At 54.0% G+C, this 16651-nt stretch overlaps 6 protein-coding genes across 6 annotated transcripts; 3 read left to right on the forward strand and 3 right to left on the reverse strand.

The window, feature by feature from the left end:
• Window positions 1-809: 809 nt before the first annotated feature.
• Window positions 810-3062, forward strand: AYL99_10584 (hypothetical protein; the record flags this gene model as incomplete). Its single annotated transcript, XM_018842090.1, has 1 exon — window positions 810-3062. One exon carries the CDS (start codon window positions 810-812, stop codon window positions 3060-3062), a length of 2253 nt encoding a protein of 750 aa, XP_018688251.1.
• Window positions 3063-4021: 959 nt separating this feature from the next.
• AYL99_10585 (hypothetical protein) lies at window positions 4022-4870 on the reverse strand (the record flags this gene model as incomplete). Its single annotated transcript, XM_018842091.1, has 1 exon — window positions 4022-4870. One exon carries the CDS (start codon window positions 4868-4870, stop codon window positions 4022-4024), a length of 849 nt encoding a protein of 282 aa, XP_018688252.1.
• A 616-nt stretch (window positions 4871-5486) lies between these two features.
• On the reverse strand, window positions 5487-7236 carry AYL99_10586 (hypothetical protein; the record flags this gene model as incomplete). Its single annotated transcript, XM_018842092.1, has 4 exons — window positions 5487-6286; window positions 6353-6927; window positions 6982-7052; window positions 7108-7236. The coding sequence occupies 4 exons, from the start codon at window positions 7234-7236 to the stop codon at window positions 5487-5489; spliced, it is 1575 nt and encodes a 524-aa protein (XP_018688253.1).
• A 3115-nt stretch (window positions 7237-10351) lies between these two features.
• AYL99_10587 (hypothetical protein) lies at window positions 10352-11059 on the forward strand (the record flags this gene model as incomplete). The annotated part of the gene is made up of 1 exon (XM_018842093.1): window positions 10352-11059. One exon carries the CDS (start codon window positions 10352-10354, stop codon window positions 11057-11059), a length of 708 nt encoding a protein of 235 aa, XP_018688254.1.
• A 1456-nt stretch (window positions 11060-12515) lies between these two features.
• AYL99_10588 (hypothetical protein) lies at window positions 12516-13775 on the reverse strand (the record flags this gene model as incomplete). Its single annotated transcript, XM_018842094.1, has 1 exon — window positions 12516-13775. The coding sequence occupies one exon, from the start codon at window positions 13773-13775 to the stop codon at window positions 12516-12518; it is 1260 nt and encodes a 419-aa protein (XP_018688255.1).
• A 1489-nt stretch (window positions 13776-15264) lies between these two features.
• On the forward strand, window positions 15265-16296 carry AYL99_10589 (hypothetical protein; the record flags this gene model as incomplete). The annotated part of the gene is made up of 3 exons (XM_018842095.1): window positions 15265-15818; window positions 15927-15982; window positions 16061-16296. 3 exons carry the CDS (start codon window positions 15265-15267, stop codon window positions 16294-16296), a joined length of 846 nt encoding a protein of 281 aa, XP_018688256.1.
• Between the last annotated feature and the right edge of the window lie 355 nt (window positions 16297-16651).

Consider the following 16651-nt stretch of genomic DNA (forward strand, 5'->3'; position numbering starts at 1 on the left):
TGACAAGATTAGCATGCCTAGGGGTTCGCTTTATAACAGTAATAAGGGTACCGACTCTACCTCTCAATCTAGCCGATCTCTCGATGACAAGCTTAACTACTTTAATAAAAAGTGAACGGCGACGAAATCAGAAGTAACACGCCTCGTTCAAAGTCCACAGACGAAGGAGTCAAAATCAGATTTGAAATTCGCACGCCTTGAATCAGAGATGACATACCTTAACAAGAACTACCACCTAGAGTTCACCACGACGGGCACCTAGAGTCCATCACGGGATTACCTAGAGTTCACCACCACGGGCACCTAAAGTCCATCACGGGATTACCTAAAGTTCACCACCACGGGCACCTATGGAGAGATATTCTGTGGAGAACATATAACTCGTTGGAGAATGCTGCTTTGTCTAGGGCCGAAAGCTTAACGCAGCATTTTAAGGATCCGGTCTAGAGAGGGTCTCGAAGTGGTATTGAGTTGAGTGAGGGTGGTGGTTGTAAGGGTGAGTGAGGGTGAGGAAGGTCATCTCGGTGTAGATTTCAGCCAAGGCGGTAGGCGTTGTCAATAATACAAGCAGCCGGCGTAAACATCGGGTAGCCAAGGATTTTCCCAAGCCGTGTCTGAACGAGCCACTTCATCGCCTTCCAAGAAGGCCACCTGACACTCTGTGCAACCTGCGACTTGTATAATAGACCGTTTCATTGTCTTTTGGTATCCTTGTCCTTTATTTCTGGGCTCTTCATCCCACTCAACAGCCTCTATCGACCCACCCACGACTCACATGAACCAACTCGGCCGGTCCGATTCGCCCTCCAATGTCCTTCCAGGTGCCCCAGAATGCCCCTTCGTTCACCAGCTCACAGCGCACGTATGAAGATGCCTACTGGCGGCAGAAGCACACTAGTAATGGACATGCAAAAGGAGGACCTGCTGGTGCAATCACATCCAAAATCAACGACATCTTCGGCGAGGACAAGGACCTGCCCATGTACAAAGACAAGCCACATTTCCCCTCGAGTCGGCGGAGAGGGCGAGGGTTCTGGCGGCAGAAAAGTGTGCTGGCCTTGATTGGTTCTGCCTCACTAATGTTCCTCTGGTGGGCCGGATGGTTACCCTGGGGCTCCCGTCAATTCTATGATCCAGCAGCCCATCAGCATTCTTTCTTCCACGCCGAAGACTGGTCAGAGCAGAGAGAGGCCGTGAAAGAGGTATTCAAGATATCTTGGGAAGGTTACGAGAAGTATGCTTGGGGAATGGACGAATACCACCCTCTCTCGAGGAAGGGAAAGAATATGGTTGAAGGTGGCATGGGCTGGATCATTGTGGACGCATTGGATACTGCCATGATGATGAATTTGACCTCGCATGTTGCCAAAGCAAGAGAATGGATATCTACGTCGCTGTCTTACACCGCCCATCACGAAGTCAATACCTTTGAGACGACTATCCGCATGCTGGGGGGCTTGTTGTCAGCATACTACCTATCAACAACCTTCCCACACCTTGCACCGCAACGGGACGACGACGTCAACCAACCGGGAGAAGACCTATACATTGAGAAGGCGACAGATCTTGCAGACCGTCTCCTCGGGGCCTACGATTCACCTTCGGGGATTCCGTATGCCTCAGTGAACTTGAACACGACCCAAGGAGTCGGTTCACATGTCGACGGAGGTGCATCCTCTACCGCTGAAGCGGCGACTCTACAACTCGAAATGAAGTACCTTGCCAAAATCACAGGGGAGCCAATCTACTGGACGAAGGCTGAGCACGTCATTGAGGTGATCGAATCCCAAAAACGCGAAGATGGCCTCTTACCAATCTACATATACCCCGCAACGGGCGAATTTCGAGGCGAAAATATACGGTTGGGATCTCGAGGGGACAGCTATTACGAATATTTGATCAAACAGTACTTACAAACGGGCGGGGTTGAGGAGGTGTACTTGGATATGTGGGACGAGGCACTTGAGGGTGTCAAGAAACACTTGATCACTTATTCTGAGCATGCATCATTAACCATCCTTGCCGAAAGGCAAAATGGACTCAGCGCCCCTCTGACTGCCAAGATGGATCATCTGGCGTGTTTCATGCCTGGGACTATAGCCCTAGCAGTAACCGAAGGACAGACGGTCGAGCAAGCCAAAGCCAGACTGGGGAGCAAGTGGACGAAGAAACATGACGAGAACCTCAATCTCGCCGAGGAATTGATGAAGACGTGCTGGGGGATGTACAAGGTCACTCCGACCGGCCTCGCCCCCGAGATCTGCTATTTCCATACAGACAATCCCGCTCCACAATGGCGAGGGCATGTTGACCCAACGTGGAAACCACCACACGCTGCTGAGCTCTCTGACGATGTCGATGCAGACTGGCGCTCTGACTACGACATTCACTCGAACGATGTGCACAATCTCCAGCGACCCGAGACTATCGAATCGCTCTTCTACATGTACCGCATCACCAAGGACAGGAAATACCGGCAGTGGGGGTGGGAAATGTTCGAAGCCTTCCGCGAGCACACCAAGGTCGTCGATGAGATGACAGGCAAGGTGTACGCCTACACCTCTCTGGATACGGTGATGGAGAACCCCGTTCGAGAGAGGAAACGACGTGATAACATGGAAAGTTTCTGGCTGGCTGAGACACTCAAGTATTTCTATTTGTTGTTTTCAGATGACGATTTCTTCCCTCTTGACAGCGTTGTCTTCAACACGGAGGCTCATCCACTGCCCAAGTTCGACATATCAGGAAGCAAGGTCTTTACGACAGGCTGGCGCAGGAGCAAAGAACCGGCCGCCGAGCAGAAATACGAGGGTGGTATGGTCGCAGATGACTTTACGCAGCTCAAGGGTGTTCGTGTTGGCAGTGGCGTGCGTGTCGATGAGAATGGAAACAGCATCCTCTCTAACGCAGAAGTGGGAGAGAAACAAATCCCCGCCGCTGCTACCGAAAATGAGCATGATCCTGCTCAAGATCTGTCTGCCCGGGGGACTTCAGGTGACGCGAACTTGGAAAATCGCCCTCCTGACCAAGATGAGGGTATTGGCAAAGCGGAAAGCGATTAAGGTGGACTCTGAGAGGAATCGATTCTTTATGCTCTTTGGTTGGGAAGATTGGTAACATCTATCATTTTGCTTGGATAGACTGTGACAATAGTCATTGGCTCCACCTGTCTTGATGCTTTAAGGGGGCGCGGCGCTGTACCAAAAACCTGGTTGTGGTTGCATGGAAAACAAAGGCTGTTCGTTGCCATTGTGGGTTTTTTCCACTATTGGGTCTCAGTGGAATAGGAGCATTTGCGGGATGGCGGTTTGGAAAACAAAAAAGCAACCGTGGATGGAATAGAAGCAGGCGTTTGGCAATATCCGAATTAACGATCTTTCGGCTTTGGGATGTTGAATTGACAATCCACCATACACTTTCCCCCTTTTTTTATTCTGCTTTGATCGTTCGAAATCTCTCGTTCGCCGGAAGGAGGAGCACAGCGCCTTTATCACAGCCTTGTTTATCCATTTGCGACTTTTGCGGCCGAACCACCATCCCTAGGGGTTGGTCGAGTACAACACAGAAGAAAGCTTCGTTCGTCGCCCGCGCAGGTTGACTGAAGAGCTCTTGTTTGCGTGGCGTGATGAGGACTCGGCCTGGCGTACGTATGTACGTGATCGCACTCGTAATGAATAAGGACAGGGTCTGATCGCCTCATCTCCCATCCATCCCATCCCAACCTTCTTGGACGAGACGACGGTTTTCACCATCCCCTGGGCCTCCTGGTTCTCGGCATAGTGGACTTGGACAAGAGTCCTCACTTTCGTTTGTCTCGACTCAGCCTTCCCGGGATGCATCATGATCTCTCAGGGTGTTTGTTGCGTTGGTCAGGGCATAACTTCGTAGCTCGTCAGCGTTGGTTTTCTTTCGTCATTCGTGGCTCCTCATTCCACGCCCGTCCGATGTATTATTATTCACTCATTCACTCGTGGAATTTCGTAAGAACCGTAGTCGGGGTTGGTGATTCTTTGGCCACCATTCAAAACTTGGGCCCTCTGCTGCGCGCGGTGTACTTCGAGTCCGTCTTGACCACTTTGCCCTTGTTCCTCATCTTCTCCTTCTTCTTCATGACCCACGCCTTGCTGCCCTTGACATCACCCAATGGCCCCCGCCTGCCCGCCCCGCCCTTGTGGGAAGTCGTGGTCATCTTGGCCTCCCGGATCCGGCGGCCGTCCTCGATGTCCACGTTGTCCATGTTCCTGACGCGGTCGGTGATGTCGCCCCCGCCGACGCTGAGGACGAGGTACGTCTTGACGTTCTTGGTGCCGCCGTCGTCCTCGAGGATGCCGGCGCCGAAGCCCGCGCGCACGGCCGCCTGGGAGATCATGGCGCGCTGGGCGTCGTTCTTGGGGTAGAACTGCAGCACGGCGCGGGCGCCGCGGCGCAGCGACGCGTACAGGCCGTCAAAGAAGCGCCGCAGCCGGCCCTCGGGCGACACGCCGCTGGTCTCGGCGTTGCACAGCCACTGCACGGCCGAGATGCTGATGGCGGCGTCGAACGCCCCCGCGCGGAAGGGCACGCCCTGGCCCATGTCCGCCAGGAACAGGTCGCCCTCGACGGTCTCCCGCTGCAGCGCGATGTCCAGCATGCTCGGCGAAATGTCCATGCCCACCCAGATGTGTCCTTCCTCCGACAGGATCTCGCCCGACAGGCCCGACCCGCAGCCAACGTCAAGGATCAAGGAGGGGGAGTCGAGGTCGAGGAGCTCCAGGGCCCGGTGGGTCATGGACGCCTGGATCGACTGGATCCGCGACGACGTCGTGTATTTGGCCGATGCGGTGTCGTTGTAGTACAGGTCCGGAGGGAGAAGGTCTTCGGGGCGAGACATGGTAGCGCCGAGTCTGCGGGCGAGGAGAGATGGGGGAGGGGAAAAAGGGCGCTTCGTTACAGTGTCGTTGATGTATTTGTTCAAGGCGCCATAGGCACAGACACAGGTACTCAAGGGTAGTACATGTCGCAGCGTCGTTGGTTGCGGTGGGAAGCGCACGAACAATAGAAAAATAAATTTCTGGTGGAGAAACAAATTGGGAACTCCGCAGTGATGTGATGGTGGACTTTGTGTGGGGGGCATTTTCCATATGGGGGCTATTCACATAATACCTAGACAACAATACAGCATGAGGGATCACTTCAACTCTTTAATTTGGGGTCTTGTTTGGTACACAGTCTACTTCATGCCGAGACATAGAGGGCATCAAGGAAAGAGCGGATCGTTTTCGTATATTGTATGTCCGCATGTTGGGCCTTTTCTATTGCGAAATAACCGAGTATATCGAACCGCCTGGCGGGCCACCAGTCCTTATGTTTGCTAGGGATTCCTAAAAGCGATATGATGCAGTTTCGTGCCAAAGTGGGCAATCGAAATATCATGTAAATTTCCCGGAACACCCAAAGTGAATGAGTATCCATGCATATTCTCAGCGCCGCTCTCGACGGCCTTGTGTCTAATCCTTAGTATTCCGATCCGAGTCGGCCACCACAGCATCGACGACGTCCTTGTTGAGACCTTTCCAGTTCCGCTTGCCCCATAAGAACCACAGAGCCAACGCAACGAGCTGGACAAAGGCGTTGATTGGGAGAGCATAGTTCATATCTGAGCCGTTGATAGGGAGGAAGGACGGAAAACAGAGGAAGACCATGATGTATGCCGAGTAGACGACGGCAAAGACGTTGATGTAGACACCCCAACGTCCCAGAGACCAGCCCGGGGGCTCCACCCTCCCCCGATATCGGGCCCATATCATGCAGGCAATCGCCATGAGGTAGGATTGGTACAGGCCGAGGGTCGACAGCGCCACGATAACGTTGAAGGCAATGCTGCTACCGACGTTGAGGAGCGCCAGCAGCATGACGATGAAGATGGGCAGCCAGACCGAGCGGACGGGGATGCGGTGCTTCGGGTCGATGTATGAGAAATAGGCAGGCAGTGCTCCATCGCGAGACCAGGCCCACGTCAATCGGGATGCGGACGCGATACTGCCCAGACAGCAGGCCAGAGTGACGATCATCGACAGACCCACCATTGCCGAGCCGGCCCTTGTGGACTGCGTCGCGTTGATGCAGATGAGCAGCAGAGGATAGCCCGAGGAGAGAAGATCGTCGACGTCTCCGGCGCAGAAGAGGAAGACGATCACCATTCCGTACGCGAGCGCCCCGTTCATGACAATACTCCAGAACATGGCTCTCGGCACCGCATGTCGCGCCTTTCGCACTTCTTCAGACATATGGACTGCTCCATCGAACCCTGCAACCGACTAATCAGCAGCGGGCAAGCAAAAACACGCCGCTGTGTAGGATGTGTACAACTTACCCACGAACCCCCAGGTGGCAGTAAGCATACCGAGGTTGAACGAGACATACTCGTTGTTCCAGCCGGAGAGCGCCGACTTCTCCAGGAAGACAAACTCGGCCGAGTGGCGAGAGGCGAACGTGACCAACACGGCAACGAAGACCACCCACATGATGACGTGCAGGAGACCAGAGAGCAGCTCGATCCAGGGAATGGTCCAGAAAGCGTACTGATTCATCAATCCTTGGACAAGGAGCAAGGCGTAGATGATCAAGGTCACATGCCATCCGTGTGGAATGTACGTTGGATAGTTGGCAATGACCAGTGCCTGGATCATGAGAGCAGCGATGTTGGCTACGCCAGCCAGGAGCGAGATCCACGAGAACCAGGTAATCCAGCCTTGCATCCAGGTGATGAAGCGTCGCTGGGTCGGAGGCGCGAGGTAGTGAGTCCAATGGTACTGCGCACCTGCAATGGGCTGGACCGAAGCCATTTCAGCCATGGATGCGACCTGGCACAGCACACCGGAGATGACGACCAAATAGCCCAACGAAAGAGAGCGAGGTCCGCCATTCCAGAAGAAGTATGCGATGTTTCTATCTGCTATTAGCTTGCGGCGGGATGGCCAGCAGGGGAGACGTCAGCCGCACGATGCAATGGCCTCCCAAGACGACATGTAGCTGAGCGCGAAGAAGAAAATCTGAGCGAAGCTGAAGATCCTCTGTAGGCCGTCTTAGTGTTGTGCAGCCACATCTTGAAAAGTGGCGTGTACTCACTCGAACTCTTGTCGATGTGTTCTTAGTTCCCTCGGTCCTTTGACCGCCATAATACGGCGCTTGCTCTCTCTTCTCGTCTTGAACGTTGACTTGAGGAGTCTTGACCGAGAACATCTCGTGAGACTCCATCCTGGTGAGGATAGTCACAGGGAAGTCTGAGAGAGGGCCACAGGAAGAGGCAGGGAAAGATGAGAGAAAAACCGTGAAGAAAAGAGAAGTTCAACGACGGGCAGTTTCTTTGAAAAAAAAGATGGGTAGTCTGCCGACACTGGGTCTAGCCCACCCGATGGAAAAGCAAGCATGAAAACGGGCAGAAAGAATAAATCGAAGAAAAGCAAGGGTGATAAGGGGACTGAAAACAGAAGTTCTTGATCGGCTCATGCCTCACGTCGACCACGAAAGCTCGGTCGGAGGAGGGACGGAGGCGTCTGGGGAAATCCCATCAATCACGCAAAGAGTGCTGGAGGCGAAACAGACCGCGAAGCGAGCTATAGAGGATCCCTGACACTTACGCAGGACGAGCAGGGCATTGTCGAGGCACATGGCTGTAAGACTGGCTTCGTTGCTGACGGCTCCGGTGACGGCCAATGGTTCCCACAGCATGTACCTGTAGGTATATCCCTGAGCCCGTCATTTCGCCAAGAATGAGCGTGTCAACGGAGAGCGAGCCCTTAGCGGAATGGCGACCGAGAGGAGAGGTTGACATGCATCGCGTGAGCATGGATTCCAATACTGTACAAGGTGCCTGAGAGGCCCAAGACAAGCAAGATAAGGGCACTGCGAAGGAGCTCATCGTGTAGGATGCTATTGGCGTATGCGAGTGGTTCGACAGTACCCATCAACGTGCATAAGTCGAAGCAGAGATATCGACAGGCTCGAGAAGCAGACGAACTCGGAGCGGGGGATAAAAGCCGGAATATGGGGCGGGCCGAGATAGTTAAAATAGTGGAGACGGATTGTTGTTCCCCGAAGGCGTCGATCGTTGACTATAAACTCTCGTTATACCGCATTGAGTATAGATAAAGGCACTGCCAAGATCTGTTAGCGTTGCAACCCCTCAAGCTCTCGCTCAACTCACGTTCAAGATTGGCTGCTTGTCCATCTCTTCCAGGACACGATAAGGGGATTTCTGTCTTGCACCTATGTCAGAATGCTCGAACAGCTATACGAGATACTTGTTGCCCATCAGAAGTGATGGGGAATGGCACTCCTGTGTTGCAGAAGCCAAATTCCTGCGACAAGACACGCATGCATGGCAATCCTGCGGCTTGCTGCGACCTAGGCTTTATCAACGACGCTACCATCGACGAGAGTAACATTACGAGTGCCCAGGGGTCAATCCTTCGAGGGCCCTACCCACGGCATTCTCGACTGCGCCCGTCCTGTTCCGTTAGCCTCGTGCCAATAACTCCCTTGTATAACCTTTAGGTGTGCTGGAGTTTGGACTTCCCTACCTCGAGAATTAGACTTGCAACTTCATCATCGAGTTTGTAAAAGGCGCGAAAAGCACGCGGGTGAGAAAAGCTCTGTTCACTTGTGCAAGGCACCCGCTAGGAGGCGACGGAGCGGTGTGAGAGAAGGAAGTATCCTTTGACTCCTGGTTTTTGTGTCTCCATACGAATGAAGCTGTTGCTTGAATGTATTCTTTCTCGATAACCCGACCCTCATGTCTTAAGAGACTCCGTCGCACCACGCGGCGATCTTCGTAAAGTCTGTCACGGACCTTGACGACTTTTGCTCTTTGTCACTTTCGGACTGATCGTTTGATTTGCGTTGATGAGACTGTCATACTGAACTTGCAAAAAGGACTGCACTAGCCTCGTTCAGGGCCCTACCACGAGATTGACCGGTGGTATTGGCGAGAGGGCATAGTTGAGAATCTCTCGTGCCTACGCTGTTGCAATAATGCCCAGCCAGAAGGCTGCAATGCGTGGGCAGTTCTTTCTAATCCCGGAAATAAGAGCGCCGTACTTTTGACTTTTGATTTCCAAAGCGTCTCGAATGCCCGTTAATTGTGCTCCTACCACGTTGCACGGTACCGCAGGATTGAAGAAGGCACTGCACAATAAAGAGCCACTGCATCCAACGTGCAGCCCATCATGGTACACTGATCACGGACATTGGTCTGGGCCACTGCTTCGGCTGTCGGCTACTTCAACGTCCGACGGCCATTCAAGAAGCTGCAGAGGGAGTCTGTCGTGAGTGATGAGAGATATGACGATGACAAGAACAATAGTACATTCGTGCAACAGATTTCAGGCCTTGCAGTATTCTTCAATAAATCTGAAGGCATGTGCTGAATGTGGTTCCGAAATAGCAAAATATTCTCTGCATTCCAAGTGTGAGGGTAAACTTAACTTCAGCGAAGTCCAGGTTCACTCACATTCCCGTATCAAAATCGAGGTTGCTAGCAGGAACTCCGCTATCTCATCGAGAAGGTCGAACAATGCCTCCAGCATGGAAGGAGTGATTGACCGCCAACACCCACCACGATTGCGGAGTGCAGTGGTGGAACCGAATCGATAAAGGTTCGCCTGGTGCGCTCTGATGGTCTGTGTGCTGCACGGGATACTCTCTCTGCAATCTGCCTGGCTTTGAAGCCCCCATCGGCAAGCATATCCTGGCTGAGGGCGTGTTGCGAGGCTGCAAGGTTCGGCGCCATGAGAGTTACCTGTACCTCGTTCTACTGCCGACAAGTCTACAACACCGAATCGCACGCACAAAGTTTGCACTGAAGGGGAAATGTTGAAGGAACAAGATTTCGCGATCACTCTCTGGGTCACTGCACGCCGAGCTGTACAGTACCTTTGCAAACCATCCCTCGGCAATAGCCCTTTTGATGTTCTGCCAGTTTAGGTGTTAATCGTTTCGTGAAGGTGTCACCCGGCGACAGTAAAGGCTTTCCATAATGATTCTCCGTGCTATAGTCCGCGACGACGGGCACAGGCAGAGTCGTTATAAAAGCGGCACGGTCGGTGTGAATCGCACGTGAGCGTCTTTAGCTGCCAAGAACGCTTTTCGAGGTTGAATCGACGTCACATGCGCAGGCTTTGCGTCTTCTCATTCTTTAGCAAAGTATCCTTTTCACCCCTCTCAGTCAACCGGCATTGACCAGCCTGGCCTCATCCTCTCTCCTCTTCCCCCCCCTCAATGGCCTTTCCCATCTTCACGTTCATCTCTGCAATTCCGGCGAGCCTCATCGCCGACTTCTGACATCGGTTCCGCGCACTCAGATAGACGAACCATGTGGATTCTTCCCCTTGTGGGGTACACCGGCCTCATATTAGGGTTCGGATTCCTCACTCTCTCCATCGCCTCGGGTCTCTATTACCTCTCCGAGCTCGTCGAAGAGCACACCGTTCTCAGTGCGAAACTCCTCAGGCGCCTTATTTATGCCGTGGTTGTTGCACAGTTACTACTCTGGCTCGTCGATGGATTTCCCTGGTATCTCACCTTGTTGGGCGTGGCCAGTCACGGTGTCTACGCGACGAACCTGCGGCATTTCCCCATCGTGAAATTGTCCGATCCTTTCTTTCTGGGCAGCTGTGCCTTGGTCATCCTGAACCACTGGCTATGGTTCCGACACTTTAGCGACGCAACAACAAGAGGAGGGCCATATCGGGGTGCACCACCGAGCAGCAGGAGAGACTGGTATTCGACGCCCCCCTCATATGATCAACCCACATTCACCGAGATTGCATCCTACTTTGGGCTGTGTGTGTGGTTGGTCCCTTTTGCACTCTTCGTCAGCCTCAGTGCCGGAGAGAATGTGCTGCCAAGCATGGGCTCTGAGTATGCCACGGGCGAAAGAGAGGGTGTTGGCTTCAAGAAGGGTCACAGAAGGAAGAATACTGGGATGGCCAAGGCCGCCGTTCATGCTACTCGAGATTGGGTTACGGAGACCGGTGCGGTGATGGGGTTCTGGCACGCTGACAATGTTCGGCCGGTGTAGTGAGAAGAGCTGGATCGAGATTCTACCTCGCCCAGTATCGATCGCTATGTCGTCACACGTGGACACATCAGCTCAAGCTCCGGGTATGACTAGAACCTACAGCCATGCCAGACACCACCCCACGCCCTGTACAGGACGGGACGGGGCTGAAGGAAATTAGGAGTCAAATCCCGTCTATTGGAGTCAACGGCACCGAGTCTGCTGGCCAATAGACGAATCCTCCAGGAGCACCATGGAGAAAAGTATGACCGACGTGGGGAATTGGCGTGGAATTCAGTCAACCTGAAAGAATCACAATTTGCGATCTCTGAGAACCGGTTAGGGCTATGCAGATGCTAGATTTTGATGGAGCATCTCCCGCGATGAATTGCGACCCAGCCGAGCCTAGCAGAGATGCTCGAGATGCTCAAGATTGGATCACAGTCGATATGCCCACACGAGCTGCAGCTTCGACGCTCGGCGCTGCTCCTTTATCGTTGGACTCTGACCGTCCCTTGGTTGCGGGAAGCTGCGGTCTCTGCCATACGGGAGCTTCTGATGACGAAAAGGCATTCCGGGCTCCAGGAATCAAGGGCTGGGATGCAGTACGACTACGAAGCTTGAGGGTTCATACAGCCATGGGATCCGCGCCGCCGAGCGTTGAGCTTCTTCCATCGGGCGGAGGAGAATTGGAGGCACCAGATACCAGGAGTTATCAGTCTATGTACGCACGCGTGCACGCGAGAAGCTAGAATTCACATAATGAGAATGACGAAGAATGACAATGGTCCCAGATACCGGAATTCAACATCGATCGATTGATCCATTCCAAATGCGTGATAGATATAGGTATAGATAGATATATCCCAGCAGGTGAGAGAGATATATATGTATATATATATAGTCGATGTGTCGAGTAATAATACATTACGTATCTCCAGACTCGGGCAGATATACCACGTAATAACAGCCATAGTCATAACCATAGCAATGGCCAAAGAAAGATCAAACCCAACTGACCGACCAACTAACCACCCCCCCCTTCACCAACACGATGGTGAACTTAAGTACCTACTAGTAGAAACACAAGGAAGAAAGGAAGGAAGGAAAACACAACAACCTGGAAGAATCCATCTGTGATTACAAGGAGATCGTATCCCCTTATTATTCCTTTTCTTTTCGCACACATTGCTCTGCTCCACGCTCTCGATCTCGCTCCCCCTTCGCCTCCTCTCGCGTTCCTTATGGAGGACGTTTTCCATTCAATACCCCCATCCTTTAAAGCAATTGCCTCCACCTCCCTCGCACAGAGCTCGGTTTGCAAGTTTTTGCGTTAGAATTATTTGGGGCTCTGATCTTCATGTCCGTCCGGTAAGGATCTCGAACTTTATTATTCCCAACGTTCGTTGTCCTGTCAATGCAGGCAAACTACACCCTTGCCCTCCCCTTGTCTGGAGGTGAGGGCCTCTTACTCACCTCACGAACCCGGAACACCGCCGCCGCCGCCGCCACCACCACCAAGGCCGCTCACGTCGGGCCAGAAGCGCCTCTCGACGTCCAAGATGTGCTTCCACACGGCGCGGTACACGTCCAGCTTGCGGGCGACGGCGTCCTCGCGCTCGGCCAGCAGGTCGGTCAGCTCGGCGATCTCGGCGACAAAGGCCTCGAACGCGCTGCTCGTCCAGTTGGGGATGAATGCGTCACGGAGGGCGCCGCCGTCCAGGTCGCTCGCGTGAGCGGAAGGCTCGTTGCGGCGGGTTGTGGATTCGTTGTTATTGCCCTCGTCGTCGTCGTCGGGGACGTGGCTTTGTTCGTCGGTTTTTGCGTGCCACCCGCCGCCGCCGGTGGTCGTCGTCTCGTTGTCGTTGTCGTTGTTGTGCAATGTGTTGACCTCGCTCCCTTCTAGTTCCGACATGACGCCTTCTGATTTGGTTGTCGTCGTCGTTACCTCCTGTGTATCTCCTCTGGCTACGTCAGTAGTGGCAACAGAAGGCTTCTCCTCTCCAAAAGACCTGGCGTAGCTCCACGCGCTCAGGTACACCGTCTCGGTCGCCCACAGCACCACCATGCCCTCAAGCAAGCTCATGCTGGGGTCGGTCCAAAAGGCGCGAAACAGGTCGATGTATTGCTTTGTGGCCTGCTCGGCGGTGAACATCCCGTCAGCGCGTGTGGGCGCGTCTAACTCCAGGCCGTACTTGGCCGCGGTGTTGCCGAAGAATTTCAGCTCGGTGTGGATGTTCTGCAGGGCGCCCGTCAGGCAGTTCACGATGCGCCAGCGCAGAGACGTCGATTTGTCCGGGACGTTGACGTAGGGCAAGTCAACACGGGCGATGAGAGAGCCGATGAAGCCAATGTAGGCCTGCGCGTACAGCCGGTCTTGAGAGAGCCAGCGCGACAAAGTGTGTTTGGGAAGAGCACCTTGCCCTGCCAGACGGAGGAACGGATGTTCTGTGGCCTGGGCGAACTGTTGCGGGGCGGACGTCAGGAGGATCGTGGTGAGTGACGGGGGAGGGCCTGTTGTGATGGGCGGTGACGAGATGTACGGATGGTTCTGGGCCAGAAGGTGAGAAGGCGGATTGTGTACGTGGCTGCTTGGGTAGAAGTAGGTGGGGGTCGTAGTGGTGTTGTTGTAGGCATGGGGGCTGGTTTGTTGGATGTTGTAGTTCTGGGGATGGGGATGACTCCCTTGGCTCATCACCCCTGTGGTCCCGGAAGAGACGGACAGCTGGTCACTCATGGTGGATTGACGATGAATGTAAGGTCCCGGAGGGCCCTGGTGAGGGTAATAATGTGGTGAATTATTCCACATGCTGGAGAGATGGTCTGCAAGGCTGAGAGCCGATAGCAGGGCTCTAGATGCCAAAGAACTCGCGTGTTCGATGTGATCAACCTGCGCAACAGCCTTGTCCTGGATGCATCTACTAAAAGAGATGCAGAAGTAAAAGAGATCTTATCCGAGGTGCTGCTGTTACACCAAGAGTTGCCGTTGATTCGACCCTCTTTCTTGTCAGGATTCGATGCTTCGCGACAGCGCCCAGAGACGCGCGGTCTGCCCCCGGCCGAGTGGAGCTTTACCGAGATTTGAGAAGCCAGAAAACCAAAGGGTAAGAACAGGTAGGTCAACAGACAGTTAGCGGACCAAGCGACAAGACCCCAGGAATGGTGACGGAAATTGTTTGGTTGTATACGAGACGTTGAGATGGAGGAAGGGACAAAGAGAAGCTCTGGGCCTTGCGGGATGCCTGATGCTCCGGATGAGGAGGTGGAACGAGCCCCGGACCTCGAAATACGAGGATGATATGGGAAGTACGTGATACGAGGTGTTCAGTACCGAGTACTCCGTACCTGTATCCAGGCCCCGTTCGAAGTCGTCCGTATCAATCGGATATCGGGCCTTCAGCTCGCCTCACCAGTTCTCTACAGGGCACCCGAGATTTGCGGCCCAGGAGCCGCGGAACAGGGCGTTTCTTTGGCGCACGGGTGGGACACAAAGGGGGTCACTGGCGATCGGAGGCGGTCCACAAGAATTACGTACAGCGACTCGGTTGCTGAAACGTCTCTGTCCTTGTCCTTCTTATCCTTCTTCCTTTCTCCAAGAAAGAAACCCTCTGGCTCTTCTTCCCTGTAAGATGGACAGTCGTCGTTACGCAGGGCTGCGTGGTGTATTGTACGGCGTCGTTCTGCAGCGGTTGTTGGGGGCTAGCTCCGGCGAGCTTCTCCCGTAAAACACCCAGAAAAAACCCAAATCCGGTCTGTCGGGTATCGAGATCACAATGACTCCGTTGATAGGGTCGAACCAAGACTTCGGTGGACCGGTGGACCTCTTGTCGAGGATTTCCCGCGATAAAAGATATCGAGGACGTCCAGCTAGCTGCACGTCACCCCCTGGTTCCTGGTTCCTGGTTTGTGCAATAGATAAGTGACAAGAAGAGGAAGACACGTCCTGCTCCACGGCCTTTTTATAGCAAGGATTGGAGGAAAGAAGATTGTTTTCTTTCTGGAGGTAAGAGGCCACCAACATCAAGTGACTCCAACGACGTCGAGAAGAGCCACAAGTCTGGTGACGTCGTCGATATAACACACACCTCTGCGTCCACTGTTTGATCTCGTCCGTGGTGTCATCGGAGGCCTGACAATCGATCAATCAATCAATCAGTGACCTCCGTGCCACGGCACAATCCAACCTAACAAACCAAGTGGACAAGATCTGCGACCTGGGGAAAAAGATGCCTCGAGTCTTCCTCATCACCGGCACGTCAACCGGCTTCGGCCACGACTACGCCCAGGAAGTGCTGGACCGCGGCGACATTGTCGCTGCCACGGCGCGCGACCCGTCGCAGCTCTCCTTCGCCAACACGACGCCCGAGACGTACCTGGCACTGCGCCTCGACGTCACGGACAAGGCGTCGATCAAGCAGGCCTTCGCCGCGACGCTGCAGAAATTCGGCCGCGTCGACGTCGTGGTCAACAACGCCGGGTACGGCCTCGCGGGCTGTTTCGAGGAGTGCACCGACGAGCAGATCCGGCGGCAGATGGAGATCAATTTCTTCGGCGTGCTGGACGTCACGCGCGAGGCCTTGGAGACCATGAGAGACAGGCAGACTCCCCAGGGCGGCCTGATTCAGCAGATCACCAGCATCGGCGGACAGAGGGGCGTGCCGTTCTTCAGCATCTACTGTGCCAGCAAGTGGGCTGTCGAGGGCTTCACCGAGGCGCTCAGCCACGAGGTGAAGCCCGAGTGGGGGATCAAATTCACGCTGATTGAGCCAGGCGGGTTCAGGTACGTTTTGACGTCGTCCTCGCTGCCGTGGTATTCGCGGGTTCTCTACGTGAAGCCTCTCAATACATGGAATGACATTATATGTGCGGATGCTAACATGCCCTCCAGGACAGACTGGGCTGGCCGCTCAATGACCTTCGCCACCCGCCACCCTGCCTATGACCGTACGTCTCTGCTCATCTTGTCCCTGCTCTGTCTGATTTTGCTCGTCCTCCGTTACCCATCACTCACGATGACCACAGATCTCAACGCCGAGAAACACATGACTGCCCGCCATGGTACCCAGGCAGGAGATCCCAAGAAGGGTGCAAAGGCCATGTACGAGTTGGCCATCATGGCCAACCCGCCGTTACGTGTCGTCATCGGGACCGACGCCTACAAGGCCGTCATGAACAAGCTGGACCAATACGAACAGAACTACACCAAGTATGCAGCACTCAGTAATTCGACGGATGTGGACGGCTATGTCGCGCCCTAATAGCTTGGGAGACATCACAAGCAAGGCACACCGAACCACCCTGTCTTATTATAGCTGCACTAGATTTGATGAGAGGGATGGATGCTCGGCACAGCTCCTCGAGGCCCGTAGGAGGACTCCAGGGTGGTGCATTCCAAGGGTCCTATTTGCTAAACGAACATGATGCACATACTTCCTGTGTCTAAACAGTTGTATTCCCTGCTCCAGGTGCCCCGTGTCCTCTCCTGATGCAACTGCCCTCCCGTGGCAAGCATGAATCCAGGTTCCGTGCGGTCCTTTGGCCACTCTTTGGTTGTTGGGGGTGTAAAAAGAGATCCGTAATGTACATATACACAATGGTGTAGAACAAGTTGCA

Source organism: Fonsecaea erecta (assembly GCF_001651985.1).
Source record: "Fonsecaea erecta strain CBS 125763 chromosome Unknown Scaff12, whole genome shotgun sequence".
NCBI lineage: Eukaryota > Fungi > Ascomycota > Eurotiomycetes > Chaetothyriales > Herpotrichiellaceae > Fonsecaea > Fonsecaea erecta.